The following is a 26,311-nucleotide window of genomic DNA, read 5'->3' as shown; positions in this document are numbered from 1 at the left end:
TCCTAGTAGAAATACTGTATTTTGGAGGACTGCTATGTTTAAGGCAAATGTCACGCATACAAAACAGAGATGAACAGTATTTGAACAGTTTTTACGACGTGTTAGAAGAGTGAGGGGACAGCTTCAGACAATGTGAAAGTGGGATTTTCCCCAACTGGGTCACTCCTGGTCTGATTCCATTGGTGGATTGAGAAACAGGAAGAAAACAGCACCTTCTCCCTCCCACGGGAAGGGGAGAGACCACCATCAGGGTGTTATACGGAAGAATCCTTCTCCAGGTCACAGCTCTCTCCTGGATGTACTTCCAGCACCAGGATAGAGGATGTGCAGGCACTGGGTCTAACTGTCCAGCTCTCATTTCCACGTTTTGTGAACTTCACCACTAGAAACAGGAAAATCAGGATGCCAAAGACACACGGCTTATAGTGTGGTCATGTCTATCCAAACTCAAACTTGCTTTGATTGGAGCTAAAACAATATACATACACACACAGTGTAGGCAAGTGCATATACAGCCACATGTATGTGGAAGCGGGAAAGGTGATGTATACTAAAGCCTGAAAAACAGTGAATGCTCATTTACAGTTTGGAATCAAACAATGTGATTGTTTCCCTTTTGAAAACAGAAGGGTATTAGCAACAAGCTCTAGCCAGAGGGTAAAGGATTCCAGGCATTTCTCAGCTCAGTTCACGGTCACTCCTGGCTTCACAGGAGAAGGGAGTGACTTTGCTGGTACAGAGTTCGGAGGGAGTTGGGCCTTCGCACTGGCTGGTCAGCTCTGTGCCCCACGGCTCTTCCCCACCCCTTTCACTCAGGTGCAGGCCCCTAATTTTAAAATGAAGGAGCTTGACTGTTTCTGTCCTGTCCACCCATTCTCATCGCAATGGGACATACAGCATAATGGTGTGTTCCCATTCTCTAGGGCCTGGGTGATGGCAAAACCACAGCAACAGGGCAAACAAGGGAATGAATGAGATGGAAAGTTTGGGAGCTTTGATGGCCCGCTGTGGGGCAGCAGACACAGTGCCTGTACCTCGGAGTCACAGAGGAGTCAGGTACCCGGAAATGCGATGGGAGATGGGATGGTTCATTGATGAACATTTGAAGGAGTTGGGAAGAGGCTGCCTTTGATACTATCAAATAACTACAAAGAAAGCAAGTGGTACGATGAAAGTGGCTAACGCACATAGAGAACAAAGCACTGTCTTCACCAGGAGATTCAGGCCTATGTGGAGGAAGTGGTGTCTTTCTCCACATAGGGGTGTTATTAAAAAATAAAAGCATAGGGGTGTTAGTACTCGATATCCAAGAAGTGAAATGATCGTATTCATGGATTCACTCCGTTTGCCTCACCAAATCCCGCTGAGGTAGGAAAGAGGCAGGTGACATCAGCCCCATTTTACAAATGGGGTAAAGTGAAGCCCCAGCACTTGCTGCAGGTCACACCTCAAATACACACCAACAGCCACAGTGACACAGCAGTCTTGTGCCTTCAAGGTCTTCCTGTCACGGGCAACTCCGGTCTTCTCCATACAGCCCCCTCGTCTTGATTTAAACCAATCAGCAGGTATCTGGAGGAATGTGGACGTTTGGCTTATAATGTTAAACTATGATATACTGGCAGGAAAGGCAACCAAGCCCCTGGAAATCAGCCAAAGCTAGGGCATCGGGGGACCTGGGAATGGGGGCAGCCCAACCCAGTTACTGGGTAGATTTGTGGGGTTTTTTGTGTGTGCATTTTCTTTTTTCTTTTTTTTCTTTTTTCTTTTGCCAGAAAGCAGCATTTTAGGGAGGGTGTAGTTGAATTAAAAGAGATTGATAAATCAACCAGGGTCCTGAATGTGATGACCACATCACACCTCTCCAGAGAAGAGGCTCCACTCTGGCCTGTTCTCAAATCAGAGTAGATGGGGATAAAGCTATAGTGTTGTCAGAAGCCCAAGTCACGGTGCGGAAAACCTACCCAAATCTGGGATGAGAATGGGGCCAATTGTGTATGTGTCCTGTCCTAATTAGGTTGCTTCCCTTCCCGCTGCACTCTAGACTACCCCTCTTTCTTTGACCTCAGAATTTAAATTATTTCCTTAATACCACTGACCAGAGCACCAGCAGTGCTAATGCCATCGGGAGTACTTCTAAGATGACAAGGTGCCGTGCCTGCAGCCCACCAGCAGCCAGTGAACCAGAAGTCAGCCACACCTAGTTGTAGCACAAGCTCTAACATCTAGAGTCCCAGCTCAGCGAATTCCAGCCAAGGCTAAGAATTTGGGAATTTTTTCCAATGACTACAGCTCACAAGGCAATGTGACAGATGACTGCAAGCCCCCTGGGTTTTCCGGGAAAGCACTCAGTGTAGAGTGGCTGACGAGGTGCAATGAGGATACATCTGCATTTTTCCAAACTTTAACCACCAGGCCCCTGTGAGCCTGTTATTTCCCAGAGCCTGGCAGCTCAAGGGCATGTTTCAAACAGAGCCTGGTGCACGCACAGTTGCACCTGCATGTGGATCAAGCTAAATGTCAGTGTCCTGGTCCTCCGTAAGCAGCTCCCACTGGGAAGCCCAATGCCTGTGCGAAGAAGTGATCCTCACACCGGTGATGGGGCCAAAGTATTGCCCGGGAGGCTAAAGTCAGTGAGAGCAGTGCTCAGTGTCAGTGTTGGGAAACCACCATTGGCAGGCAAGCCTGAAGCCCCATCACAGAACTGACTCCTTGGATTCCAGTTCTGGGGCGCTGGCCGCAGGGCCAGCGGGGTTCTGGTGCGTCACCAGAGGTGACGTCTCCTCCTCCGACTTGCAGTTGGGGATGGCTTCCACTTTCACCTCGCTCAGTTCCTGCTCCCCCTTCTTCATTGCCTTCTGATTCAGGTAGTGAAGAATGCCCGCACCCAGGGCGTCCCCTTCCACGTTCACCACGGTGGTGGTACGGTCCCTGGTGGGAAAAGAACAAGGCAAGCATTATAGCCGATGCTGCTTGGAGTTACCGGGAGACAGTCCCGTCACAGGACGCTGAACCTTTGCGGAGAAGCTGTGACCCTGAGGGGCCCTGCTGTTTCCCAGAGAGCATGCTACTAAGGGCATAAGGCCTCACTTTCCTCTAAATGGATTTTCTTTCAATATTTTTTCACTCTTATAAAAGTCATAGATCCTTACTGTAGAAAACTTGGGGGGGAAAAGGAAGTATAAAGAACAGAAGTCACCCACCTACACTTCACAACTCTAAGTGAATCAATACTAAACATTTTGATCTGTTTCCTTCCGGTCTTCTTTCTATGCAAGTTTTTTGTGTGTAAGAGACACCAGCATATAAAAATCACGTATAACTGGGATGATAGTGTAGATATGGTTTTGTGTCCAGGTTTTCTTCCACTCACTGTCATACTGTGGGGGCTTCCCTTCTTTTTCTCATCTCAACACTGCATCTCTACTGAATAGTAATCTTCATATGCATTTCATGGCCATTGGCAACACCACCTCACAGAAAATAGCTCTCTTTCGGGAAGCTTGTCTCCCCATAGATGAGCCCAATAACCATCCTTTGTCCCTGGAGCTCGGAGGAAGTATTGTGCCCATTTTGAAGAGATGGGGGAAAATGTGAAATTGCCCGAGGGAACCGCAGAAGCTGAGGGCTGTGGAATCAGAGGCCCCAAGGAGGGCTCACGTGACTTCAGGTCTCCACTGGGCAGCCCCCCTGGTGCCCTACTTTCCTATTCCTGGTTGAGCACCTCTGAGATGCCTGCCTTCCCCATGGGGACGAGGAAGGACATGGGCGTGTGACCCTCGGCTTGGGTCCTGTCCTGCTCACCAGCTCAGGGATGGAGTCCCCCCTGATGATGTCTGGACAGTGTAGGTCTCTGCTGCACATTTCACTCTCGTTGCTCTGAGGAGCTGTAGGATTCCGAGAAGCCCTTTCAGGTTCCAGGGCTTAAGAAAAAAGGTTGGAAACCACCAATTCCCCACCACAGTGGGCAGAGCATGAGCTCAGCGCCAGGCCCCAGTGTTTAGGTTTTGCCATGCCGGGCTCTGGCTGGCCTGGCCAGCAGTGCCGTCGTTCCCGCATGCTTACTGAATGCTTTCCCATGTGCCTGGCACTCTTCTGTGTGCTGTGCATGTGTGAACGCATTTAATCTCCACCACAACTCTGGTGTAGGTTCTATTATTCTCCCCATTTCACAGGTGAGCAGACAAGGCACAGAACAGTCCTAGCACACAGGTAGTCCAGGTCCCTGGGCTCCAGGGCACATTTTCTTATCCGTATGCTCTACTGTCCAACACTAGTGCCTCAGCTGACCTTCCCTATAAACAGGTATTGTTTATATCTGAAAATGTTATCATGCACCTCATGAATCAACACTTAGAAACTGTTCAGCCTTTTCAGGAACGCTGGTGATGGCAGTCTCCATCATACCTCCTTCCTAATCCTCCCCTGAGCCGAAGCCAAGACACTCACATTCGCTGAGTTCCTCTTCTCTCCCCTCACAGAAATCACTCTTTGGACTTTCCAGGCCAAGGACAATCATTCTTGAAGGTTCACTGCTCCAATGGCTACGACTCCTATGCAGCCATAATCTCCACAGACGTTTATACCCCCTTGGGCCTGTGCTGGGGGCCCAGCCTGAGCCTTGGCCGCATGCTTTCCTGAATGCTCTCAGCAAGTTGTCTATAATGACATTCCATGGTGATTCATGGGCCTTTGACACTCCTGTTGTTTAATTTTTCCTAGCTCTAAATGTTGTCTTGCCAGCACAGCTGTGGGCTCCACCAGGCAGGGAGGATGTTTGCATGCCCCAGGCCCAACAGAGTGCCACGCTCCTGAGGACTCAATACAGACTCTCCTTTGCTCAATGCCCTTGGGATTTGCTACTTACACAATCCAGTCCACAGCCAGGATCAGGGAGAGGTCATGAGTGGGCAGCCCAATGGCCTCCAAGATAATGGCGATGGTGAGGACCCCTCCAGCTGGCACGCCTGCTGCTCCAACACTGGATGCTGTGGCCGTCACTCTAGGGGATGGCACAGTAGGGGCAGCCATTAACACAGAGCATGGAGTGGTCACAGAGAAATGCACAACATGGCAGCCATGGCTTGGAAACTGAAAACCACACAATCTTAGATTCTGCCAGATGAGCCCGTGAGAGATAATCCACTCTCTTCAAATAATGAAGTCACACTATCCTCATTTCATAAATGAGACACCCGAGTCATGATGAGAGTGGTATTTATGAGGTTTTTTTCAAAGGAAATCAGGATATACCTGAAGTGTTGCCTAGGCCTACAGATGAAGGAAAAAACATGAACTTACAGAATGGTAAAAATCTGTCCTGCTTTCAGCTCTACGTTGTTGAGCTGGGCAATGAACACCGCAGCCACACACTGGAAGATGGCTGCTCCGTCCATGTTCACGGTGGCTCCGATGGGGAGAATGAACCTGCTGATCCTCTTGTCGACACCATTGTTTTCTTCAATGCACTTCATCATAGAGGGAAGGGTTGCTGAGCTAGAAATGGAAAAGCAACCAGCCCTGAGAACAGTCTTTCCAAGGGTAACATATTACTCAGCTCAGACCCCGGAACAGAGCAATGAGCACCGTACTAGTTTCTGGCTTTCTCTCATGAAATAAGAGAATCAGCATTGTTTCAAAGTTCCTATCACAATGCGGGGATGGGGTGGTGGTGGTTGTCACCTCCCAAAGAATTCAAAATCTGATTCCCTAGATTTACCTCTTATTTACCTGGATACACCTGCTTTCAAATTTCTCAGGAACCACACATTGCTTCCTGCTGTAAAATGTTCTCAAGAGAACAAAGAACTATCGACTCCACATGTGCATCTCCTTTCTTGAACGTCCTCCGCCCTCACACCCTCAAAGTACAAGACAAACTAGGATTTTTCTTTTTTTCCTTGTAGGCCAAAAAGTAGAAATGGCTCCGAGAGTTTAGAAAGAGTAACTCTGTTCATAGACTAGAAAAAAACAAGATCTGCTCTCTGCAGCTGCCTCTGCAGGCTTTGCAGAGGGTGGCCGACACAGCTGAGAAGTAGGTTTGTTTCTATCTAAGTCAGAGAAACTTACCTCCCTGATTCTCGTACCACCATCACTTTGTTATATAAATAGTACTTCAGGATGGGAGGAAACGTGCAGTAGAGACGCAAAAACTAAATGTGAGTATGAAACGATGTGCTGCCATCCTTTGAAAGTTTTCCTTGAAAGTGTTTGGAAAGCCCCTTTTTTTTTTCTTTTTAAAAAGGATTTCCAGTAACTACAAGGTGTATCTTTTGCGCTAACTTACATAATCCTACAATACTGTGGCCTCCTAGAGAGCTGAGCACACATCCCTCACCATGATGCCATGGTCTTATTTTCTAATTCACACATCCAGAGGGAGAATTGGGTATGTGTGATTCTAGAAACTTCCCTGCAGTGAGTTGTGAGTGAAGTGGCTGCCTTCTTTTACTCAGGCAAAGGCCTTATTAATTAGGGTGAGGACCCACAGTTCCTATGGGCTGAATAATGAGCCAGAAGGAGAAGGAATGAGGCAATTCCTCATATGGGCAATCCCAGAAATTTGCTTCTGTAAGAAAGAGCTGTGGAACTGGTAGTACAAAGAAATCAGATGAGATCAATTTAGAGTTTTCAAAGAATTCAAATGTCAAGATGCCAGTTGTGCATCTGCCACTGGGCTCACCTGGTTCCATATTAACTCGGTTCAGGGCAGCCACAGGGCACCCGAAACCCACTCACCTAGAGCAGGTGGCAAATGCTGTTGCAAACGGTGTGAGGAGGCCCAGGAGGAACCTGAATGGGTTTTTTCGTGTAAAAACAAAATATATAAGTGGCAGGACAATTCCTCCATGAATAAAATGGCCCAATATAGATGTGAAGATATATTTCCCAAGGCTGGTCACCAGCACGATGATGTCCTTCATTTCCACAATCTTGCTTCCAACCAGGAACGTGATGCCCACAGGTACATACCTAGGGCATGAGCACAGGGTACTTGTCAGTGAGAGTGACGTGATGAAGGTGCTGGGAGGTGTAGGCCCTTCCTGATACAGAACACAGGCACTTTCAACTAGGTGATCTTCATTTCTCCCTCAGATGACCCTGAGGAACAGAAAGGGATGAGCCCATTTCACAGGCCATGAAACTGAGTAAAATTAACACGCTATATCACTGCGTGTAATGGAGTCAGGACCAGAACTCAGACTACTTCCTCCCTGGATGAAGTATGTTCTTGGCAGATGGATGCTACCAACCATATGGGCTCCCAGATGGAAAGGCAAGGAACTCACCAAGATTACGGCCTCTGGGACTGTAGCTTGACTGCTGACTTTGCTTAGGCTTGTTCTGAGAACTTAGAAACACAAAAGACTAACACCTATTTAGTAGAATTGCTGTGATACGGAACTGAGACAAAGCTGGGACTTTTGTGAAGTTTAAAATTCTTTGTGGTTTGGAAAACATGATACCGTGGGAAAAAATCATTAACAATGACTCTTTGGAAACACTCTTGGCGCGTGAAGATTTTTTTAAATGGGGGATGGGAAAAAGGAAGGGAAGGAATAAACGATGGGAGCTACAAAGAACAAAAGTCAGTTGTTTCGAATTTAATATAAATTGAGGAAGAATTTTATAACCATTGACTTTTTGGGTAAATTTTAATTATATAGTTCATAATGTCACATAGTTCAAATTTCAAAGGGTACAAAAACATGAATAGTATAAAGTCTCCCTTCCACCTCTGTCCCCCAAGCACCCAGTCTCCTTCCTTGGAAAAAGCCAATGTTACTGGTTTCTTGAGTTTTCTTTCCAGAGATAGTCTAAGCAATATTATTAATTTAAAATCCCATAGTAACACATGAATACATTCTCCTTTCAAAAAATTAAAACATGATAGATTAGGCCCAAATCCTCTCTGGGCACAACCCTTAAGCCAGGACTCCCCGCCCCCCCTGCCCCATCCCCCCAAATAACCATTCCTACCTCCTATGCATTTAGATACGTAGGTATATATTTAACTCTATGTTTACTTTAAACCCTGCATTGTGTCTTTGAGGTCTTTTCATATCAATACATAGACCTCTACATCATTCTGTTTTTTTAATTGTGGTAAATACTCGTAGGCATAATATAAAATTTACCATTTTAACCATGCTTAAGAATACAGTTTAGAGGCATAAAGTACATTCACACTGTTGTGCAGCCATCACCACCATCCATCTCCAGAACTTTTTCATCCTCCCAAACCAAAATTTTGTGTTCATTAGACAATAACTCCCATTCCCCTCTCTCCTGTCCCGGCAACCACTGTTCCACTGTCTGTCTCTGTGAATTTGACTACTGGATGTACTTCTAATAAATGGAGTCATACAATATTTATCCTTTTGTGTCTGGCTTATTTCACTTAGCATAATGTCTTTAGGCATCCATGTTGTATCATGTGTCAGAATTTCATTCCTTCTTTTGGCTGAATAATATTCCATTGTATGTATATGCCGCATTTTGTTTATTCATTCGTCAGTGGACATTTGGCTATTTCTACCTTTACCTCATTATTTTTAAATATCATCCTCAGAACTGAAATATCATAGATTATTTTGCTATTGCCCTGCTGATGGACATTTAAATTGTCCCCAGATTTTCATCATTAAAAATAATGCTGCAAATAGGTCTCTTTGTGCCCACATGCCTATATTCTCTAGGTAAGAGACACCAAGAAGTGGAGCTGCTGAGTTCCGGGGTGTGCATATTTTACATTTTAGTAGATACCAACCAATGGTTTCCCAAAGTGGCTGTTCCAATTCACATTCCCACCAGCTGTCCTTTCCCTGTACCAGTGGTTCTCATTCACGCATAATTTTGCCCCCAGGGGATATTTGGCAATGTCTGGAGACAGTTTTGGTTGTCACAACTTTGGGGAGGGGTGCAACTGGCATCTAGTGGATTGGAGGGCAAAGACACGGCTACACATCCTGCAGTGCACAAGACAGCCCCCCCCCACCCACAACAAAGAATGATCCAGTCCAAAATGTCAATAGTGCTGCTGTTGAGAAACTATGCTCACTCTTACCAATGCCTGATGAAACCAAACTTTTTGTTTCCCTGATTTCTAATAAGTTGGGCATCCCTTAAAATGTTTATTGGTCGTTCATGTTTCTTCTTCTATAAACTGCCTGCTCACATACTTTGTCAATTTTCTAATGGTTTATTCAGCCTTTTTTTTAAATTTTAATCATCAGAACTCTATATTAGTGCTTCTCAAACTATCATTTGTGAAAGACTGGTAGATTTCTATCCAGTTGGTGATGGACCAATATTCTTATAAAAGACAACACAAATTAAATATTAGAAAAATGATCATGTGCTTGGATGGTGCAGCAATATGAAATTGCGATAAAAGTTTTTAAATACTTATTCTCATTTTCCCTATAAATCTCACTGAAGACAGACAAAACAGTTTGTGAACTGGTACCAGTCCTTTGGATACTAACACTTAGAGATTGTGTGTGTGTGTGTGTGTGTGTACACGCATACATACTATATTCAAATATGTATCAATTTTTTTCCTATAAGTTTCTTGTCTTTTAACTTTATTAAGGTATCTTTTGCATGCAAACATTTTATATTTTGATATTGTCAAGTTTAGCAGCTTTTTATGACTTTTACTTTTTGTATTTTGTTTAGGAGGACTTTCCCTACCCCTATATTTTTTTCCTAATACTTTTAGAGGACTCTTTCCTTCTTTTTCCTTCCTCCCCAGATAGTTTAATGCACGGGTTGGCACTATGAGTTTTACTGGAACACAGCCACACCCATTTGATTACAAATTATCTATGGTTTCTTTTGTCCTGCAATGGCAGAGTGGAATAGTTGCCATAGCGACCCTACTGCCTATAAAGTTTGCTGGCTCTCTATTCAATCCACTGAGAAGTTATTTCTGTGAATAATGCAGGTGAGGCAGGTGCTCTGATGTTGGAGTAGGTAGTTAGTGACAGAAAGAAAGCAGAAAGAGCTACTGCTGAAGTTCCCTCCCACACCTGGTTGAGATCCTTTAACCAGTTAAGGCATATTAAACCCCAATTCTGTGTGAGACGCACTTTCTGGGCCACAGATCTCGCACTGCAGTTAGACAGCAGGGGCTGCCTTACCGAATACCTGCTTATGTAACTAGTACATCACATTGAAGAAAGGACTGTAAATCAGTTTCCAGATTGAAAACAAGTGCCTTCACATAGAACAGCTCTTTCCTGCACAGAGTTTCCTTTAATCCAAGCTTTGGGAGGACTTTAGACTAAAAAAATAAACCAGGAAAAGAACTTAACCTGTGATGAAAACAGTTTTTCCTTTCTGCAATTATTTGTCTCCCCAGAACAACAACAGTCATATGAAGTGTCATGTTTATAACAAGAGTCAGACTCTGGAATGTTCGGTTGAGCAAGAAAATTTGTTTGAGCAAAATAAACACCAGTGGGGGCTCTGGACTTGGCCTCCCACTCAATTTCAAACGTTCCTACCAAATTCCAAGCTTCTCTCCTAAAATTAGTCTAGCTGCCACCCCAATGCCATCTGAGAGAGAAAGTTCTGGAATATTTAAGAGTTGACATTAGGAAAATTCTTTGCGTGTGAAAAGGATAAACCAATTTCTCAACAACGAATGGGTGGAAGCTAAAACCCACAGAAATTTGTCTTGAGTAAAACAGAGTAAAGCTTATGAGGGATTGCCACTGAAATTGGTATAATTTCTGAGAAGTTACTTTAAGGGATCGGGTCCAATTTTTACCTTTTTGCCAAAAATTAATCTAACAATTTTTATTAAACAAGTCCACTTTCATTGATATTATATAAAGAAATATTTATGTTAAAAAAAGAGATCATTCTAAGTTTATAGATGCGTGGGGTGAAATGGATCTGTCCTCCAAGTTGTGAAACACTAGAGTAAGGGGCCCCTTTGAAGCTTGAAGTCTGTTGTTTTAAGATAAATGAGTGTTACTTGACGGAGCAGACAGCAAACTTACAGAATTCATTGTCCCACAAGGTGATATGGGCATCTCATATGATATAGGACGATGGTTAGAACCCATAAACAGATCACCGACGACAGAACTGTAAGGAGTCCCTGTGGGTGCTGAGGAAGTACCTGGTATTATAATTATGCTACACGCCTGGACAAGAGGAGGAACGGCCTCCACCTCCATCACCCCCTGTACCAGGACCGACCTGTGGTACATCAACCACAATCAGAGCCCTGGGCCAGGTGGCCCCACAGGGGTGACCTAGAACAGAGTCAAGTTCTTTTCTGGATGGCAGGAGAAATAAGAGGGAGAGTAGGTGGCAGGGGACACTCACCACATAATCCATGACACCAGCACCATCGTTGCCTCATTGAAGGCATTGAAGAAACGAATGAGCTCTTCTCCTTCAGAGCCTAGTTTCTTTAGGGCCACTCCTAACACCAGGGCAAAAAGGACCAATCCTAAAATGTTCATCCCTTCGATCTCAGTGCCAATGGGGATCTGTAGGATCAGAAAGGACAGAGGGTCTAAGTTTACAACAGATGAGTGAGAACTAAAGATGCATTTGCTTGGGGTCTCCACCAGACTGCAACACTCTGCCCAGAATGAGAAAAGGTTTGTACATGTGTTTCCTTTAATCTGCAGCAGTTTCACAAATCAAGCAATAGGAAAATCAAGGGGAGATGGAGTCTAAGGATATGGAAGGTCAACAAACAAAAATTCCACCTAGTTGTTAACTCTAAAAGCTGTTCAAAACTGGCATAGGTTGAAGCGGAAAGTAGTGAGCTCCCTGTCACTGGATATTATTCGAGTAGAGGTTGGGCAATCACACTTCAAAGGGTTGCTTTTAAAAGAAGAGCTGGTTGATGAAAAATGCCTTCAGATCAAGGGTCAATGATTATAACTTTGTCTCCTAAATGTCAACAAATTCTTTGTTGCTAGGCTGTTATGATGGCCTCTTTGCTGACAGATTTCAGAAAAGATTTTTCAGGATCAACATGGATATTTTCAGGATATTTGTTTCTAAATCACTGAGTTAAAATGTGTAGCTATGAGGTCGGACAATTAAGTTCGTGAACTCATCCTAGAAAAAGTGCTACATACCTCATTGCTGAATATCACTACGGTCACCTTCAAAGTACTCCCCTTGGGAAGCTATGCACTGATGCCAGCGCCTAGTCCACCCTTCAAAGCAATTTTGGAACTCTTTTTCTGCAATGGCCATCAGAGCTCTTGTCATATTATGCTTGATGTCCTGAATGTCATCAAAATGTCTTCCTTTCAATATTTCCTTTCTCTTCAGGTAAAGAAAGAAGTCATTTGGGGCCAGCGCAGTTGAGTAGGGAGGGTGTTCCAATACGGTTATTTGTTTACTGGCTAAAAACTCCCTCACAGACAGTGCCTTGTGAGCTGGTACATTGTCGTGATGCAAGAGCCATGAATTGTTGGCAAAAAGTTCAGGTCGTCTAACATTTTCATGCAGCCTTTTCAGCACTTGCAAATAATAAACTTGGTTAACTGTCCAGTTGGCACAAATTTATAATGAATAATCCTTCTGATCTCAAAAAAGGGTTAGCAACATCGTTGCAACAAGTCTGCAAACTTAATTGTCAGACCTCACATAATGTGTTCTTTATTTTTTCCAGTGATGCTGAATCTCACTACTGCAAGCGTGTATTAGACAGACAATTTTATTCCATCAAAAAACATTATGAAATTCTCAACAGGAACCATATGTCAGCATGGTGAAAAACAGAAAGAGCATTTTCACCATAGTTCTAGTCCCAGCTCTGATATCAAATAACTTTTCTGAATTTCAAGTTCTTCATCTTCACGATGAAGTGAATTGGACTAAATTAGTAGTTTTCAACTATTTTTTTTAAAGTGGAATGTTTCCTTCAAAGAAAGGCTGATAGCACCCAGAGCCTCTCAGCCTTGGGGAGGTGTATGTTTGGGGTTGAGGAAAGAGCCTCATTCCTCCTTCTTCCCATGACAGTTCTGGGGCTGGAAAAACCCTTAAGGCTCCCTGTCCTTTCCAGTTCTATCATGAAGGCTGGGACCTAGCCCAGTGTCTGGCAAACAATAGGTACTCAAAAACAAAAAACAAAAAATGTGTGAATAAATGATGACTAGAGTAAGTTAAGCCCCTAAGACAATTTCTATATGGAGGGGTAGGTTAAATCACCTATTAATTATATTTCAGGATAGCAGAAGGAGAGTTATAAAATATTTTTGGGAAAAGGGGATGTTAGTTCCAATTTGGTGAAAGGATCCATCGCTAAGTATTCCACAGCTACGGACGCTGGTCTTCAGCGATGTTGGTATATAACCAAAGGAGCAAACCCAGCCTGTGTGCTTCACACAGTCCCCCCCAACGTTTACAGCATTGTGTATGCTCCTTCAATTAAGAAGCATGATTTGCTTTGTGAGTATCTGTCACACTGACTTTATAAAGAGCTTTACCTTTTCACGGGTCACGTTTCCAGTGCTCGTGTTGTGGATCACCTCTCTATAATCAGTTGCATACTGTGAGCAAGAGAAAAAAAAACCCACTGTCAGTTCACAGGAGAAGATGGACCCAGTGGAACCAAGAGCTCTGTTGGGCCTCTTGCTACTCCGTCAGTATTCACTCCGAGTGTTCTGGGCATTCCTCATGTGGTTGGCCTGACAAGGGCCTCTCAGAACTGTACAAAAGCAACTTCAGGCCCAGGCAACATGCACTCCAAGAGGCCTCTGGGTTATTTAGGAACCCAAGGAAACAGGGAGGATTTCCTGATGTCCTTTGGACAGTGGTTTGGAGGAGGAGGTCTGCCCAATTTCAAGCTGATGGTTGGATATTTCAAACAGCTGACAGTTCATATTATTTGGAGAACCTTGGTTATTAATTCCATAATGCCGAAGTTCACTTTTCAATGTCATTTATTTTCATTCATTTACTTATGCTCCACTTTGTTTCAGAACTTATTTGAACATGACTACTTTTCAGCATGTTTCTAATCTGCCTTAAGCCTCCACTCGCCAAAGGATGACAGGCCAGACGGCATTTTCTGGCTGAGTCTGCAGGGAGACCCACTTCCCAGAGGTGAAAGCTCTCTCCAGCTTTGGCCCTACACTTGACTTCACATACTGCTGCACAACACACACAGGTGTCTCCCTGTGGCATTGGACACTATCAAGTGGGATTGGTTGACACACCTTCCTGACCTTTCCTGAGGACACCTGACTTCTGAACTGTCGAAAGCTTTGAGGAGCTCTGATCACTCTAGCTTTGATTTATCAAGCTTTCAGACAAGCACAGGTGTTCAGCAGGCCTGTGATCAAGGGTGGCAGGAGAAGCAAAACTCACCCCACGGCTTCCATGACATAAACCTTTTATTTCTCTGCTACTTCACATTATATACTCAAGCCACAGCTGTGCTTATATGCAGATTTCTTTTTTTTTCTTCTAAGAGAGAAGTTGTAAATAGAAACAGAAAACTGTTTGCTTGAAAAGGGCAATCAGATGAGTCCACCTAGTCTAGACCTTTATAGTCCTACTCTGTGTAAAGCATGGCCACAGGGACATTACTTGCAGCACTGGTAAAATTAGGGAAAAACTAGAAACAATCTGAATGTCCACCAACGTGAAACTGATGGAGTAAAATTATGTATGCTCATACCGTGGAAATAACAAAACAAAACAAAAACATTTTTTGCAAATAACATTATGCAAAAGGATATTTACCAACATGAGAAAATGACTACCCTTCACTGCCTTAAAGAAGAGCAGATCACAAAACAACATGTGTAGTATGTGCACATACAAACAATATATGTAGTATCATTATTTTTAAAATGTATGGACATGCATAGAAAAAAACACATCTCAAGCACGTACACCAAAATGTCCATAGGTAGCTGTAGGTAGTGGTTATGGGTGATTTTTATTTTCTTCCACTATTTTGTACTTTATTGTTTTTGCAAATGAGCATGTATTTAACCTTTATATTCAGAAAAAACCCCATAAAAGTGTATTTTTTAAAATTCTAAAATATTTAAGAGCGCTCCAAAATGTAATTTGATGGTATTTCTCAGGTGATTGTGAAAAGATATTGGAACTAGTGAGATATTTTAGAAACATGGTGTTTTTTGTTTTGTTTGTTTTCATTCCAGGAGCCTCTCTATACAACTTTAGACCAGTGTTACCAAGTTTTATTAACAACACTATCCCTTCCTATTCCATCTTACCTAATTCTATAGCAGTAATTCACATCTTCCCCACCCCATCAAAGTTTCATATTTTTAGCAAAGCATTGAGATTTACCGTTCGAAAAGCTGCAACCACAAGATTTGAGGGAAACAGGTTTCTGTTGGAAACAAAAGCATTTCGTCAGTATTCTTAAAATTCAGCATTTAAAATGTCCATTTTAGGATGCCCATTTTTGACAACCTAACATACAGTGTTCCCTCTCTCTCCTCCTCCTGCAATTATTTCAGTCTTCTGCTTCATGCAAACATCCAACCATGCCGGCTGCTGGGCCACAATAGATACTTGAAGGCACTGATTTTTACCTCCTTCCCACATGGTACTCCTTGATATTTAAGCGTAACTGTGTCCAACCATACCAGAATAACTGTATCAATTTCCTTTCCCCAAAAGGTTAAGCCCTATTGGAGTGCTTTTCAATGAGGAGTGGTGCTGCCCACTAGTGAAATCCATAGTGTTTTTGTTGTCTCAATAATTGGGGGGCATTCCTAGAATTGAGAAAGTATGTGTAGGAGAAAGTGCCAGGTCTCAACCATTTGTTCTGCTAAGTGCAACAAAGTCCTGTACAATAAATGGTCTCAAGACCCTCATGCTTTCCAAAATCCTGTATGACACACCTGTAGATAAAAACCTCATTATAATTACCTGAGCCTAAACTAACTCCACAACAAGCTAGTTTTTGCATAATTTGATCATATACTGAATTTTCTAGGAATAAAACTATTGTGTAAAATGTGGGATGATTATTTTTTTGTTTTGTTCACAATGTTTTCAACAACTGTTCATCTTTCTGGAAAAAATCATATCACCAATGACAAATTGTAGGGTTTGGGTCCTTAACTGCATACACCAGTATCAAGTATCAGCTTGTATTTAAAGCTGTGTCATGAATGGTGAATCTAAATTCAAAAGCAAGCACCTCACCACTTTGTTTTAGACCATTTATATATTGAAGCACATTATTTTTATTATAAATTTATCTTCTTTTTGTCTTTTATATTACAGCTATATATCATATTGATATTTTGAAATTCTATGTGGAAGTAATTTCTATTTATGGATTTTGTCTCAGGGTAAAATATATTATAAAATATTTGTTACAAAAGCATGGCAATAGAGCTGACCAAGTTAAGCTATAGTTTGAAACTAAAGTATATTCATGCAAACAGTTTTTACTGAGGGTCTCCTTTGGGTCAGGCTCTGTGCAGGATCCTGGGAAAATCCCACTGACAGTCCATTAGTTCTACCCATTTCCTAAAAGAATAAGTCTAGAAGAGTAAACGACTCTGCATCATCCTTTTCAATTTGTGCCAAACACCTGCACTAATTTTTATTTCTGTGGTTGAGTTGTTCACCTAGCACTAGAATCTCTAGGCAATTATTTATAGTGTGTTTAGTTTCAGAGGTAGGCAGGTCTAACTGCAACCCAGCGTGGCAGGAAGAATCTAAGACAGCCTCACGGAAGCCACACCTTTGTGTCATAACCTCCCCTTGAATGTGGGTGGGGACTATGATTTGCTTCTAGCCAACAGAATAGAACAAAGGTGATGGGATGTCACTTTTGTGATTTGGTTACATAAAATTGTGGCTTCCCTCTTGCTAGAAGACTCTCTTGACTGCCTTCTGGGCTTGCATGTTTGATGAAACAAGCTGCCATGTTGGAAAAGCCCATATGGCAAGAAACTAAGGGCAGCCTCTGGCCAATAGCCAACTAGGAACTGAGGATCCCAGTCTAAACTTCAAGGACTTGAATTCTGGCAACAACCATGTGACCTCACAAATGACTCCTTCCTCAGTCAAGCCTTAGGATGAGACCCTAGATGTGTCCTTGTAAGAGATTCTGAAACAGAGGACTCAGCTAAGTCATGACAGGATTCCTGACCCCACAGATACTGTGAGATAACTAATATGTGTGACTTTAAGCTGCTAAATTGTTGGTAATTTGTTGAACAGCAATAGATAACTAATACACCAGGCAACAGGGTTAATTAATGAGATGAAAAAATGAGTTCTTTACACTCAGGGTGCTACCACAAAACAGCCAGCATGTAGAGACCGCAACATGGCATTTTCCAAACCTACTTGTCTATGAAACAAGAATTGCTTTTAACATATTTAGAGAATTCCAGCAAGTACATGCCTGTATTTTAGCAGACAAAATGTGATCATCAGTTGAATTAACCGTTACAAAATGGTAATCAGAAATTTGAGTTCTATCACAAGCATATGTATTTAACAAAAAAGGTAGAAACAGACTAGTAATGTGTATTGGCTATTCTTCAGTATCTAGATGAACAGCAACTTAAATTTGCCTATTATTCCATTACAAAGCACCTCTCTTACATATTTCAAATTTGTGGGGTAGGTTTGGTATTTCATTTCCATTTGCTATATTAGAAGCAGAAATAGGTCCTGAGCCCAGGTTTCCCTTTTCTACAACCACCAAAAGTCAACTCTCAATAGTTCCCAGACTGAGCTGGCCACTGGGTTCTCTCCCTAAGAGGGCAGGGAAATTAAGGGATGAGCTGGGTTGGAAGGCCTCCATCTTCCCCACAGGGAACAATTTCCCCTGCAAGTACCTGCATCCTTCAGGAATTAGCAGTTTTCTCAACTGGTGCAAACACAGCCTTTCCCACAGCCTTGAAACACTCTCTTCCAAAGAGCACACACTATTTGTTTAAACCCTTCCCTCTGGCCTGCCTGGTCTCTTTAGCATGAGCTGTCTCATCCAGAATGGACCCTGACCTTAACCCAATTGTAGACCAAATAGCCACTGACATACTGACCTATGTTCAGCCAGTCTACAGTATCTAGTCTACAAAATCCAATGCGAACAGAGAGAAATAGACAATACTAGAGGTAAAGCAGCAACTCCTGCCAAACAAAAAAGAAATCAACTTTCTGAGAAGAACACAATATGTTCTGGCAGTTTCTTATAAAGTTAAACATACACTTACCATATGACTCAGAAATTTGATTTCTGGATATTTACCCAAGAGAAATGAAAAGATATGTCCGCAATAAGGATTGGTATGTATAACAGCCTTCTTCATAATAGCCCAAAACTCAAATGTCCATCAACAGATGAACAAACAGATAATGATAAGTCCACACGATAGACTCCTACTGGGCAATAAAAAGGAATCAACTACTGATAACACGCAAACCAAATAATCTCAGGAATATTGTGCTGAGCAAAAGAAGCCAGACAAAAACAAGTACATGCTGACTGATTCCATTGATATGAAACGCTAGTAAAAGCAAATCCATAGTGATAGAAAGTGAAACTTTTTATCCAAAACTGCCTGGAGCCAGGGGTGGAGAGTGGGGATTGCTGAGAAGGGTCATGGGTGACAGAAATGTTCAGTATCTGAACTGTGGGGATGATCAAATGAGTTATCTTTTTGTTAAAACTCATTGACCTGTACACCTAAAATGAGTGCCTCTTATTGTATGCAAATCATATCTCAAAATTGCTTTAAAAGTTTTAAAAAAGATATAGTACTAACTGCCAAGGAGATTTTACAACCACAAAAGTACATACAAGAATTTACTTGAGATGACTGAACTTTCTTTAGCTCGTATAGCTCTGCTCTCAGATATTAATCCCTGGGAAGGGATTGCCTGGGGGCAGTGAGCTGAAGCTCATGCATCCACAAAACCACACTGCTTTTCCTTGGTCCCTCTGGTTGTCACGGAGCAGGAGCAGGAGCAGTCCCCTTCTGCCTGCACCAAGAGGCAAGGAGCTGAGGCTTTGGGAGTAAAGCAAAACATTTGACAGACTGTGCGTTTGGTATTGTAATAACTAAAAAGTCATTGGCATACCCAAAGTCACCAAGTTTTTTCTCCTTTTATCTTCTGGGAGTTTTGCATTTTACATTTAGATCTGTCATCCATTTTTAGTTATTTTTTATGAAGGATGCAAGGTCTGTGTCTAGAGTCTTTTTTTTTTTTTTTCTTTCCAACGTGGACAGCCAGCTCTTTTGGTACCATTTGTTGAAAAGATCATCTTTCTGCCATTATATTGCTTTACTCCTTTGTCAAAAATTAGTTAACTATATTTAGGGGGGGGGTCTGATTCTTGCTCTCTACTCTGTTCCATTGATCTATTTGTCTATTATTTTGCCAGTACCTCACTGTTTTGATTACTGTAGCTTTATTGTAAGTCTTATAGTCAGGTATTGTCAGTCCTCCATCTTTGTTCTTCTCCCTGCACTCCTCTCAGCCCTCTCTCCCGTGGCTTTTAAACATAGATGCTGCTGTGAACTCTGGATGTGTCTTACTCCTGAATGCGCCTGCTCCTCATGTAAGCGGTTCTGGTCCCCAGAGCTGTCTTCAGGCATTTTCCCCAACTCCTCATATTCTCAAATATTTCCTTTTTCTGTTATTTGATCTTGAGAAATTTACTTGAAGTACATAATACCAGATATACATTAGACCAAAATGTCTGAAACATTAGTAAGCCATGAAATTAAATATACTTCTCTAACCAGCATTTTATAAAAGATGTAATACATTGGACAGAATGGAAAAGATCAGCATGTATGAGTATCACATTTAAAATATTTTACGGAAGTCGTGTTTTGGGTTGTGTATGTGGGGTAGGGGTGCATATATGTAGATGCCATAATTTCAAATGTATTTCTTATAGTGGGTCAAAGTCAAAAACATTTGCAAAAATGCCAAGACCATATTACTAAATCCAGAGACCCAGGTCAGACCAAATTGGAAGCAAATGAATGGACATGCCTTTCCAGTGCTATAGGAATCTCTGGATACATTACTTAAGACAAATAGAAAAACTGGTATGAGCAGGGGCTGACCTGGTGACAGTAGAATTTGGGTTAGTGGTACTGTATAGACTCATGCAGCTTACACGATGAAAAACTTTCAAACGTTCCTTCGTTATACATCTGGTACTATTTATTCTTCTGATCCTATTGTCAAGGGTGGTATGCATTTCGCTGTTCTATATGAGAAGAATGTAAAACAATTTACTTTTGCTTAGGTATATTTTTTTTTTCCAGAAGTATTTCCTTTTATTTAAGTTCAAAAATTCTTTACTGAATTTATGAAAATTTCAAAGACTCTTCAGAACAGGATACGGCTCACAGTATGTACACCTGATATTTATTATCCCCGGTGTTTATTGTTACAGAGTCAGTTAACAGGGATGTGCTCCTTCTGATCTTGCTATGGAAGCGCTGGGGGGGTGGGGGGTTCACACTGTGGTGACAGTGGGGGACAGGGGAAGAAACTCCCCTCTTTTTAAGGCCCACTCCAGTTTTAGATTCCAGCTGGAAAGGTGCCAGGCCCCTGGAGTGGGGACTTTTAAGGAAATAAGGCTAAGAACAGAACCCATTCTCTGTATCAAGTAGCCCCCAGCTGCCTCTGAGAGGCTGGGACACATTAGAATATTATGAGCAAGACACTCAAATATTAACTCGTTTATTCCTCATCACAAGTCTAGGTAGTTGATACTATTTTTAGCCTCATTTTACAGATAAGGAAACTGAGGTAGAGAGAGGTTAAATGACTTATCTATATAGCCAGTGAGTGGGAGAGCTGGACTCACACCCGGGTAGTGCCCGCTCTTAATCACAGCCCATCAGGCCTCCCTGGGTGTATGTTCCTTTTAGCCTCTGAATGATTCAGGTATTCTCTGGGTGGTAGAAGGAATCGTGTTGTGGTAAAACCTTTTTGGTTTTTTTTTAATTACAAGCTGTCATTTTTTTCCCTGTAATGACTAGTTAGGCTGAGAAACCTCCATTAATTTGGATCCTTGTTAGATTGGCTAAGTCTTCATCTTGCCCATAGAAAAGGAAGACATAGGCATAGGCCAAACAAGCTGCCATGGCCACCGTGTAAAAGAAATTATTCACTATTCACTCTTTTGACTGTTCTATAGGGGCTACTGTGTTTCCCGAAAATAAGCCCTAGCCGGACCATCAGCTCCAATGTGTCTTTTGGAGCAAAAATTAATATAAGACCCAGTCTTATTTTACGGTAATATAAGACCCAGTCTCATTTTACGGTAATATAAGACCCGGTCTCATATCATATCATATCATATCATATCATATCATATCATATCATACCAGGTCTTATATTAATTTTTGCTCCAAAAGATGCATTAGAGCTGATGGTCCAGCTAGGTCTTATTTTCGGGGAAACGGTAACATTAGATCCCAGCCTCCGACAGGTTTCTTTGCACCTATTAATGTGTTCTTTGCAGCTTGACAGGCATCATATTCACACTAATCCTTGGGAAGGAAAGTAAGTCCCTCACGCCTCCCTTGATGAAGGGAAAGGCTCATAGCACTGTCCACTGTTGAGAAAATGCGCACAAGAAAAAACAACAAAGCCAAGAAAATCAGGCAATAGGCAAAATCTCAGTTGTGCTTACCAGACACAGGGCAGCACCGCTATGCTTCTGCAAAAGACAGCAGCCCAAGGCCATTCTTCTGGCTGCCAAGGCAGGTAGAGCCGTGGCCCAGGACCTCTTCCTACCTGCTCCCTTTGCAGATACACCTCTGGTTTTCCATTCGAAAACTATAAATTTTAGCATCCAGATGAATGTTTAGAAGCCAGTTGCCTCAATCCTTTCCATTCACAGCTGAAGAAAACTGAGGTAAACTCTGGAGACCATAAACAGGTAACATAGGGAGAAAAGGAATTGGAATGTCAGTGACGACAGGTGAGGATTTCTGCCCAATTTCAGAATGGAAGGCTCTTGTATATTTAGTTTTGACTTCTCTCCTTTTTCCAAATTTTCCATAGTGTTGATTCTATTAGTGCAAAATAGTCAGTCACTGTTCACTTTTTCTCCAGGTTCCACGTGGTTCCAATATACCTAGAGACTACATTAGCTGCACGTCATCTTGAGTTCCCCTAAACATTCATTTTCTTCCCATTGACTCTCAATTGTTTAAGAATATGAAAATAACTAATGGGTCATCCCATTAGTTCACATGAACCGGAAAAACCCAATCACTCTTTTGTAATATTGCTCCATTTTTAACAAGAGCAAGCATATATTGGGCCAGTCCTGTTCTAGGAGCCTTACAGATGTAACTCATAACTCTCAAAACAATCCTGTGAGGTAGATACTATCATGATCCCCATTATAAAGATGAGAAAGCCAAGGCACAGGAAGATACAGACATGCCCTAGGACACACAACCAATAAGCATTGTTAGGAACCAAGAACTTCCACAAATGACTGGGGTCCTGATAACCTGTTCCTGTCTCTTTGGTGCCCAAATCATTTTATTTTAGATGAAAAATCACAGCTCAAATCACACCCAGTTTTGAGAGTCCGGTACTGTTCCGAGTCCCCAGGCATAAAGCTCTGGGTGCAGGAGGAGGCTGTCTGTGACTCTGCCACCTGCCACCTGCTACCTACCGTCACTTCTCAGCTCTCAAAGGCCCTGCTCCTAGTGCCAGCATCTCATACCCACTCCCTAGTCTGCTGTGTTATTTCTAATCCATTGTGTGGTAGGAAATCAAACCACTCAGCCATGGCATTCTGAATTTTCTAAAAGACATAATGAATATCTATTGGCTTCATTTCTTTCCAACTTGTAGTTTCATCCTGAAAAAACAAATTGGAAATCATGGCAGAGTTCTGGGGCATTTCACCACCAGGAAAGGTCACGGGCTTTAGCAAAGTCTTGGTGGCAGCTGTACTACACTAAATCATCAGAGACTTTTCCCACTCCTTCCAGGTGTTTAAGTTCTGGGCAGTTACCAAGCGAGGGCCGGCTGGATAACTAAGGTGTTTCCTGGCAGAGTCTCATTTCATTCACATGCCCACAGGCAGAAAGGACTGTGCCCTGCCTTTGTCAAAGAACACACCAAGAGTCACATAAGATCAACATCTGTGAGGTTTCTTTGAAGGAAGCAATTAAAAATTGTCTACCCAGAGACTCCCCAGACCCAGGAAGTATTTCCACATGGCTCAAGACCAACATGAAAGCCATGTCTGAACAGCTGCACACATACTTTCCTTCAGCCAAGGGGCTCAGCCTCTCTGTTTAGAGGAAGTGGGTATCTGCCCTGACCCAATCATACCCTTACCTGGTTCCTCTTTTGGCCCAGAGCAAACATTTCTGAGACAGACAAGCAGCATGCTGTCCTTACTATGGCATGTTGACTTGGGGGATGGGAGAATGGTACAAAGAGAGCCCTGCACTGTGGGGCACAAGACCCACAGTTCTTCTAACCCCTTTTTTGAGAAACCATTCTGTGACCTTGAGCAAATCACTTAATCTCTTGATGGCTCAATTTCCTTAGTTGTAAAATAGGATCATACCACCTACACCACCTTTATCCGTGAGAGGCTGGGTTAAATGAAGTTGGCCGCTGGAAACATTATTGAACACTATCTATTCCCAACAAGCCATGACAAAGGTTCTCTTAATCCTTCCCTGTATCTGCAGCCTCAGTCACTGAAAAGTCTGCATCTACACTGACTGCTAGGCCATAATGCTGGGTCACCATTCACTTCAGCAGCAGGAGCTGAAGGGGCTTAGATCTACAACTAGAAAGCCAAGATCAGGATATAAGAAATCTCTTCTGGGGCCGGTGGTAATAAGGTAACCCCTCACCTCACCCTCACCCTGTTTGTTGGCCACTGCCCCTCTCTTAGAGATAAAACAGTGCTACTGAGCCTCCCTATGGGGGTACAATCAGCACATCACAGCTGGGCAGCCACACTCCTTCCCTGGGCCACTGATCCCTGCAAAAGAGTCCTTTAACCCCATCACCGCCTTCCCTCCTGGGACAGCTGACAGGTATACTGAAGGTAATAAGCCAAAGTCGCTCTCAACCTTAGTAGGCCGTTTTCAGCACCCACCTAAAAGTGAGTCCCAAAACTTTAAGGATCTCTAAAGATTCCAAATATCAAGCTGCCAGACACTAAACAAAGGCTGTGATTTCATCGAAGTCCGAGTAGGCCACCTCCACCTGCCTTCTTGGTAAGAAGTTTTGGTAAGAACTTTCTGGACTGCCTCATCAGAATTTTTCTTTTTTCCAATGCCTTGAACTTTTTGTCGTTGCAGTTTCAAATGAGCCCTCTTCTCTTAAGTGGCAGACAGTCATCACATTTTCCAGAGGGAGAAATGGAAACAGCAGGAAGTCAGGTCACTTTGCCCAGGATTTGCTGTTTTTCACAGCCTCAGCAATGAGGAGTTTTGCCTCAGTGACTCAAGGCAAAACATACCTCTCCAAAACTCCGAATCCAGAATTATTGGAAACCTGGAGGGGGAGCCAGCTGAGCTCCTTGCTCAGCTGCACTTGGCCAGGTCAGTAAAGGCCGTCAGGATGCAGTTTTCCCATCTGTGAACTCTGGGCTAATGGAGAAACTAAGAGAGGCTGGTTTGGGTAATCCACAGAAACTACACTACATCTCAAGGGATGAAAAGCAACTTCTCAGAGTCACAGAGAGCAGGCAAAGCTAAGCGAAGATGCTTTTCTTTCTCTTTCCTCTAGAACTCACACCTGCCCACAAATAAAACCCCTTGGAACTCACAATACTCCACTGTGGTCCTGACTATGGGGTGGACAGCATCCTGTCCCAAGCCTCTAGGAGAGGCTTGTCTGGGTAATGGGCCTCACACAACTAACCCCAGCCTCCTTATTCTTGGGTCCACTGACAACTCTTCAAACAATCACCAGCTTCCTCCCAGCCAAAGGGCTGAAACAGAGAAGGCCATAGATTACTGGCCAGGATGGCTCAACAGGCAAAATTTAACCAATGCTCCCAGAAGCTTTCGGGCACTGTGGGGAGAAAATGGAGTGAAAATACCTGGAAATGGTTAAAACGTAGCCAGACAGTATAAAGAGTAAAGTACAGGTAAGACTGCCTGACTCTGCCCTAGCACCCGCAGACACACACCTAGGGGTAGGACTGGCTCTTGCTAAAGGATGTAGCCCTGCTGCTTGATATTGTCCGATGCGACCCCGCTGATGTTTGAAAAGGTGTGGTTAGCATGCAAAGACTCCAGATGTTACTCTGATATTTTAAAAAATGGTAAAGGGTCACCAGCAGGCAACTAAGAATTAACTCAGGAGTATGTGGAAGTTGTGTGTGAATGTGAACGAACTGGAGCGTATGGGAGGGCTGGCGTCTCCACTGCACACTCAGAGAGGTGGGGCATCATTACCTGGTTAGGTCGAGGAAAGAATCCACTGTCTCTTTGGGGACTGGAGGGGGGCCCGACTCCTCCAGCCCCAGGTCGCTGGACTGAAGGGTCTGCGCGCCAGACCCAGGCTTGATGATGAAAGCCAAAGCAACAGCGAGTGCCGAGGCGCCCAGCGTGGTGAGGCCAAAGTAGGCGATGGCGATGCCGCCCAGGCGCCCGAGAGAACTGGCGTCGAGCGAGGCGGCGCCCGACACCAGGCTGCAGACCACCAGCGGCAGGATGATCATGCGCAGCATGCGTAGCAGCATCTCGCCGGGGAAGGCCAAATAGGTGACCTGCGTGCGGTTAAGTCGGAGCCCACGGAGCGCCGCGCCCAGGCCGGCGCCCGCCACCACCCCGGACACGGTGAACAGCACGAGCGCGTGGCGCCGCAGAAAGCCGGCGCACCGCCGAGCGCGTCCCGCTGCGGCCCCGGGCGCGCCAGGTCCCGCTGCAGGCCCGGCCTGGGCGCTGTCTAGGTAGCCGTTGGTTTCGCTGCTCTTTTCCATGGCGCTGCGTGCGGCTCGGAGCAGAAGGAGCAGGAGGACTTGGACTCTAGTAAGAGACCGGGCTTTCAATGAATGGCTCAGGCGTGGCTGGCGAGGTCCACCAGCTGCGCCCCGCGGGTTCTGGGAGCCCGCCCACGGGAAACTCCGGGCCTAGGCGCAGGAGCAGGTGCGGAGAAAGCCGGGAGAGGCGCTGGAGAGCGGCTGGATCCCCGGGCTAAGTGGATCGCGCCGCGCCCAGCCTTCCCACAGCAGCCGCTGGCGGGAGATGATGGATGCAACGCGGGAGCCACTAGGGAGGACGCTGACGCGAAGAAGCGATCGGCCTGGGCCCGCCCCCTTCACACCCGCCGTCCCGCCCCCCGC

At 43.8% G+C, this 26,311-nt stretch overlaps 1 protein-coding gene across 2 annotated transcripts; it reads right to left on the bottom strand.

Annotated features, from left to right (window-relative positions):
- SLC1A4 (solute carrier family 1 member 4) lies at positions 1–26,212 on the bottom strand. 2 transcript variants are annotated; one of them, XM_019718060.2, is made up of 8 exons: positions 25,422–26,210; positions 15,313–15,355; positions 13,473–13,535; positions 11,344–11,510; positions 6,739–6,972; positions 5,302–5,496; positions 4,868–5,002; positions 1–2,931 (listed from the first exon to the last, which is right to left on the bottom strand). In XM_019718060.2, exons 1-8 carry the CDS (start codon positions 25,946–25,948, stop codon positions 2,697–2,699), a joined length of 1,599 nt encoding a protein of 532 aa, XP_019573619.2. In that variant the 5' UTR covers positions 25,949–26,210; the 3' UTR covers positions 1–2,696. The 2 variants fall into 2 exon arrangements, with proteins under 2 accessions (XP_019573619.2, XP_074188167.1); XM_074332066.1 differs by lacking the exon at positions 6,739–6,972 and having other exon boundaries at positions 25,422–26,212.
- Between the last annotated feature and the right edge of the window lie 99 nt (positions 26,213–26,311).

This window comes from Rhinolophus sinicus, linkage group LG05, assembly GCF_036562045.2.
Source record: "Rhinolophus sinicus isolate RSC01 linkage group LG05, ASM3656204v1, whole genome shotgun sequence".
Lineage (NCBI taxonomy): Eukaryota > Metazoa > Chordata > Mammalia > Chiroptera > Rhinolophidae > Rhinolophus > Rhinolophus sinicus.
This window is presented reverse-complemented; position numbering and strand designations above follow the sequence as displayed.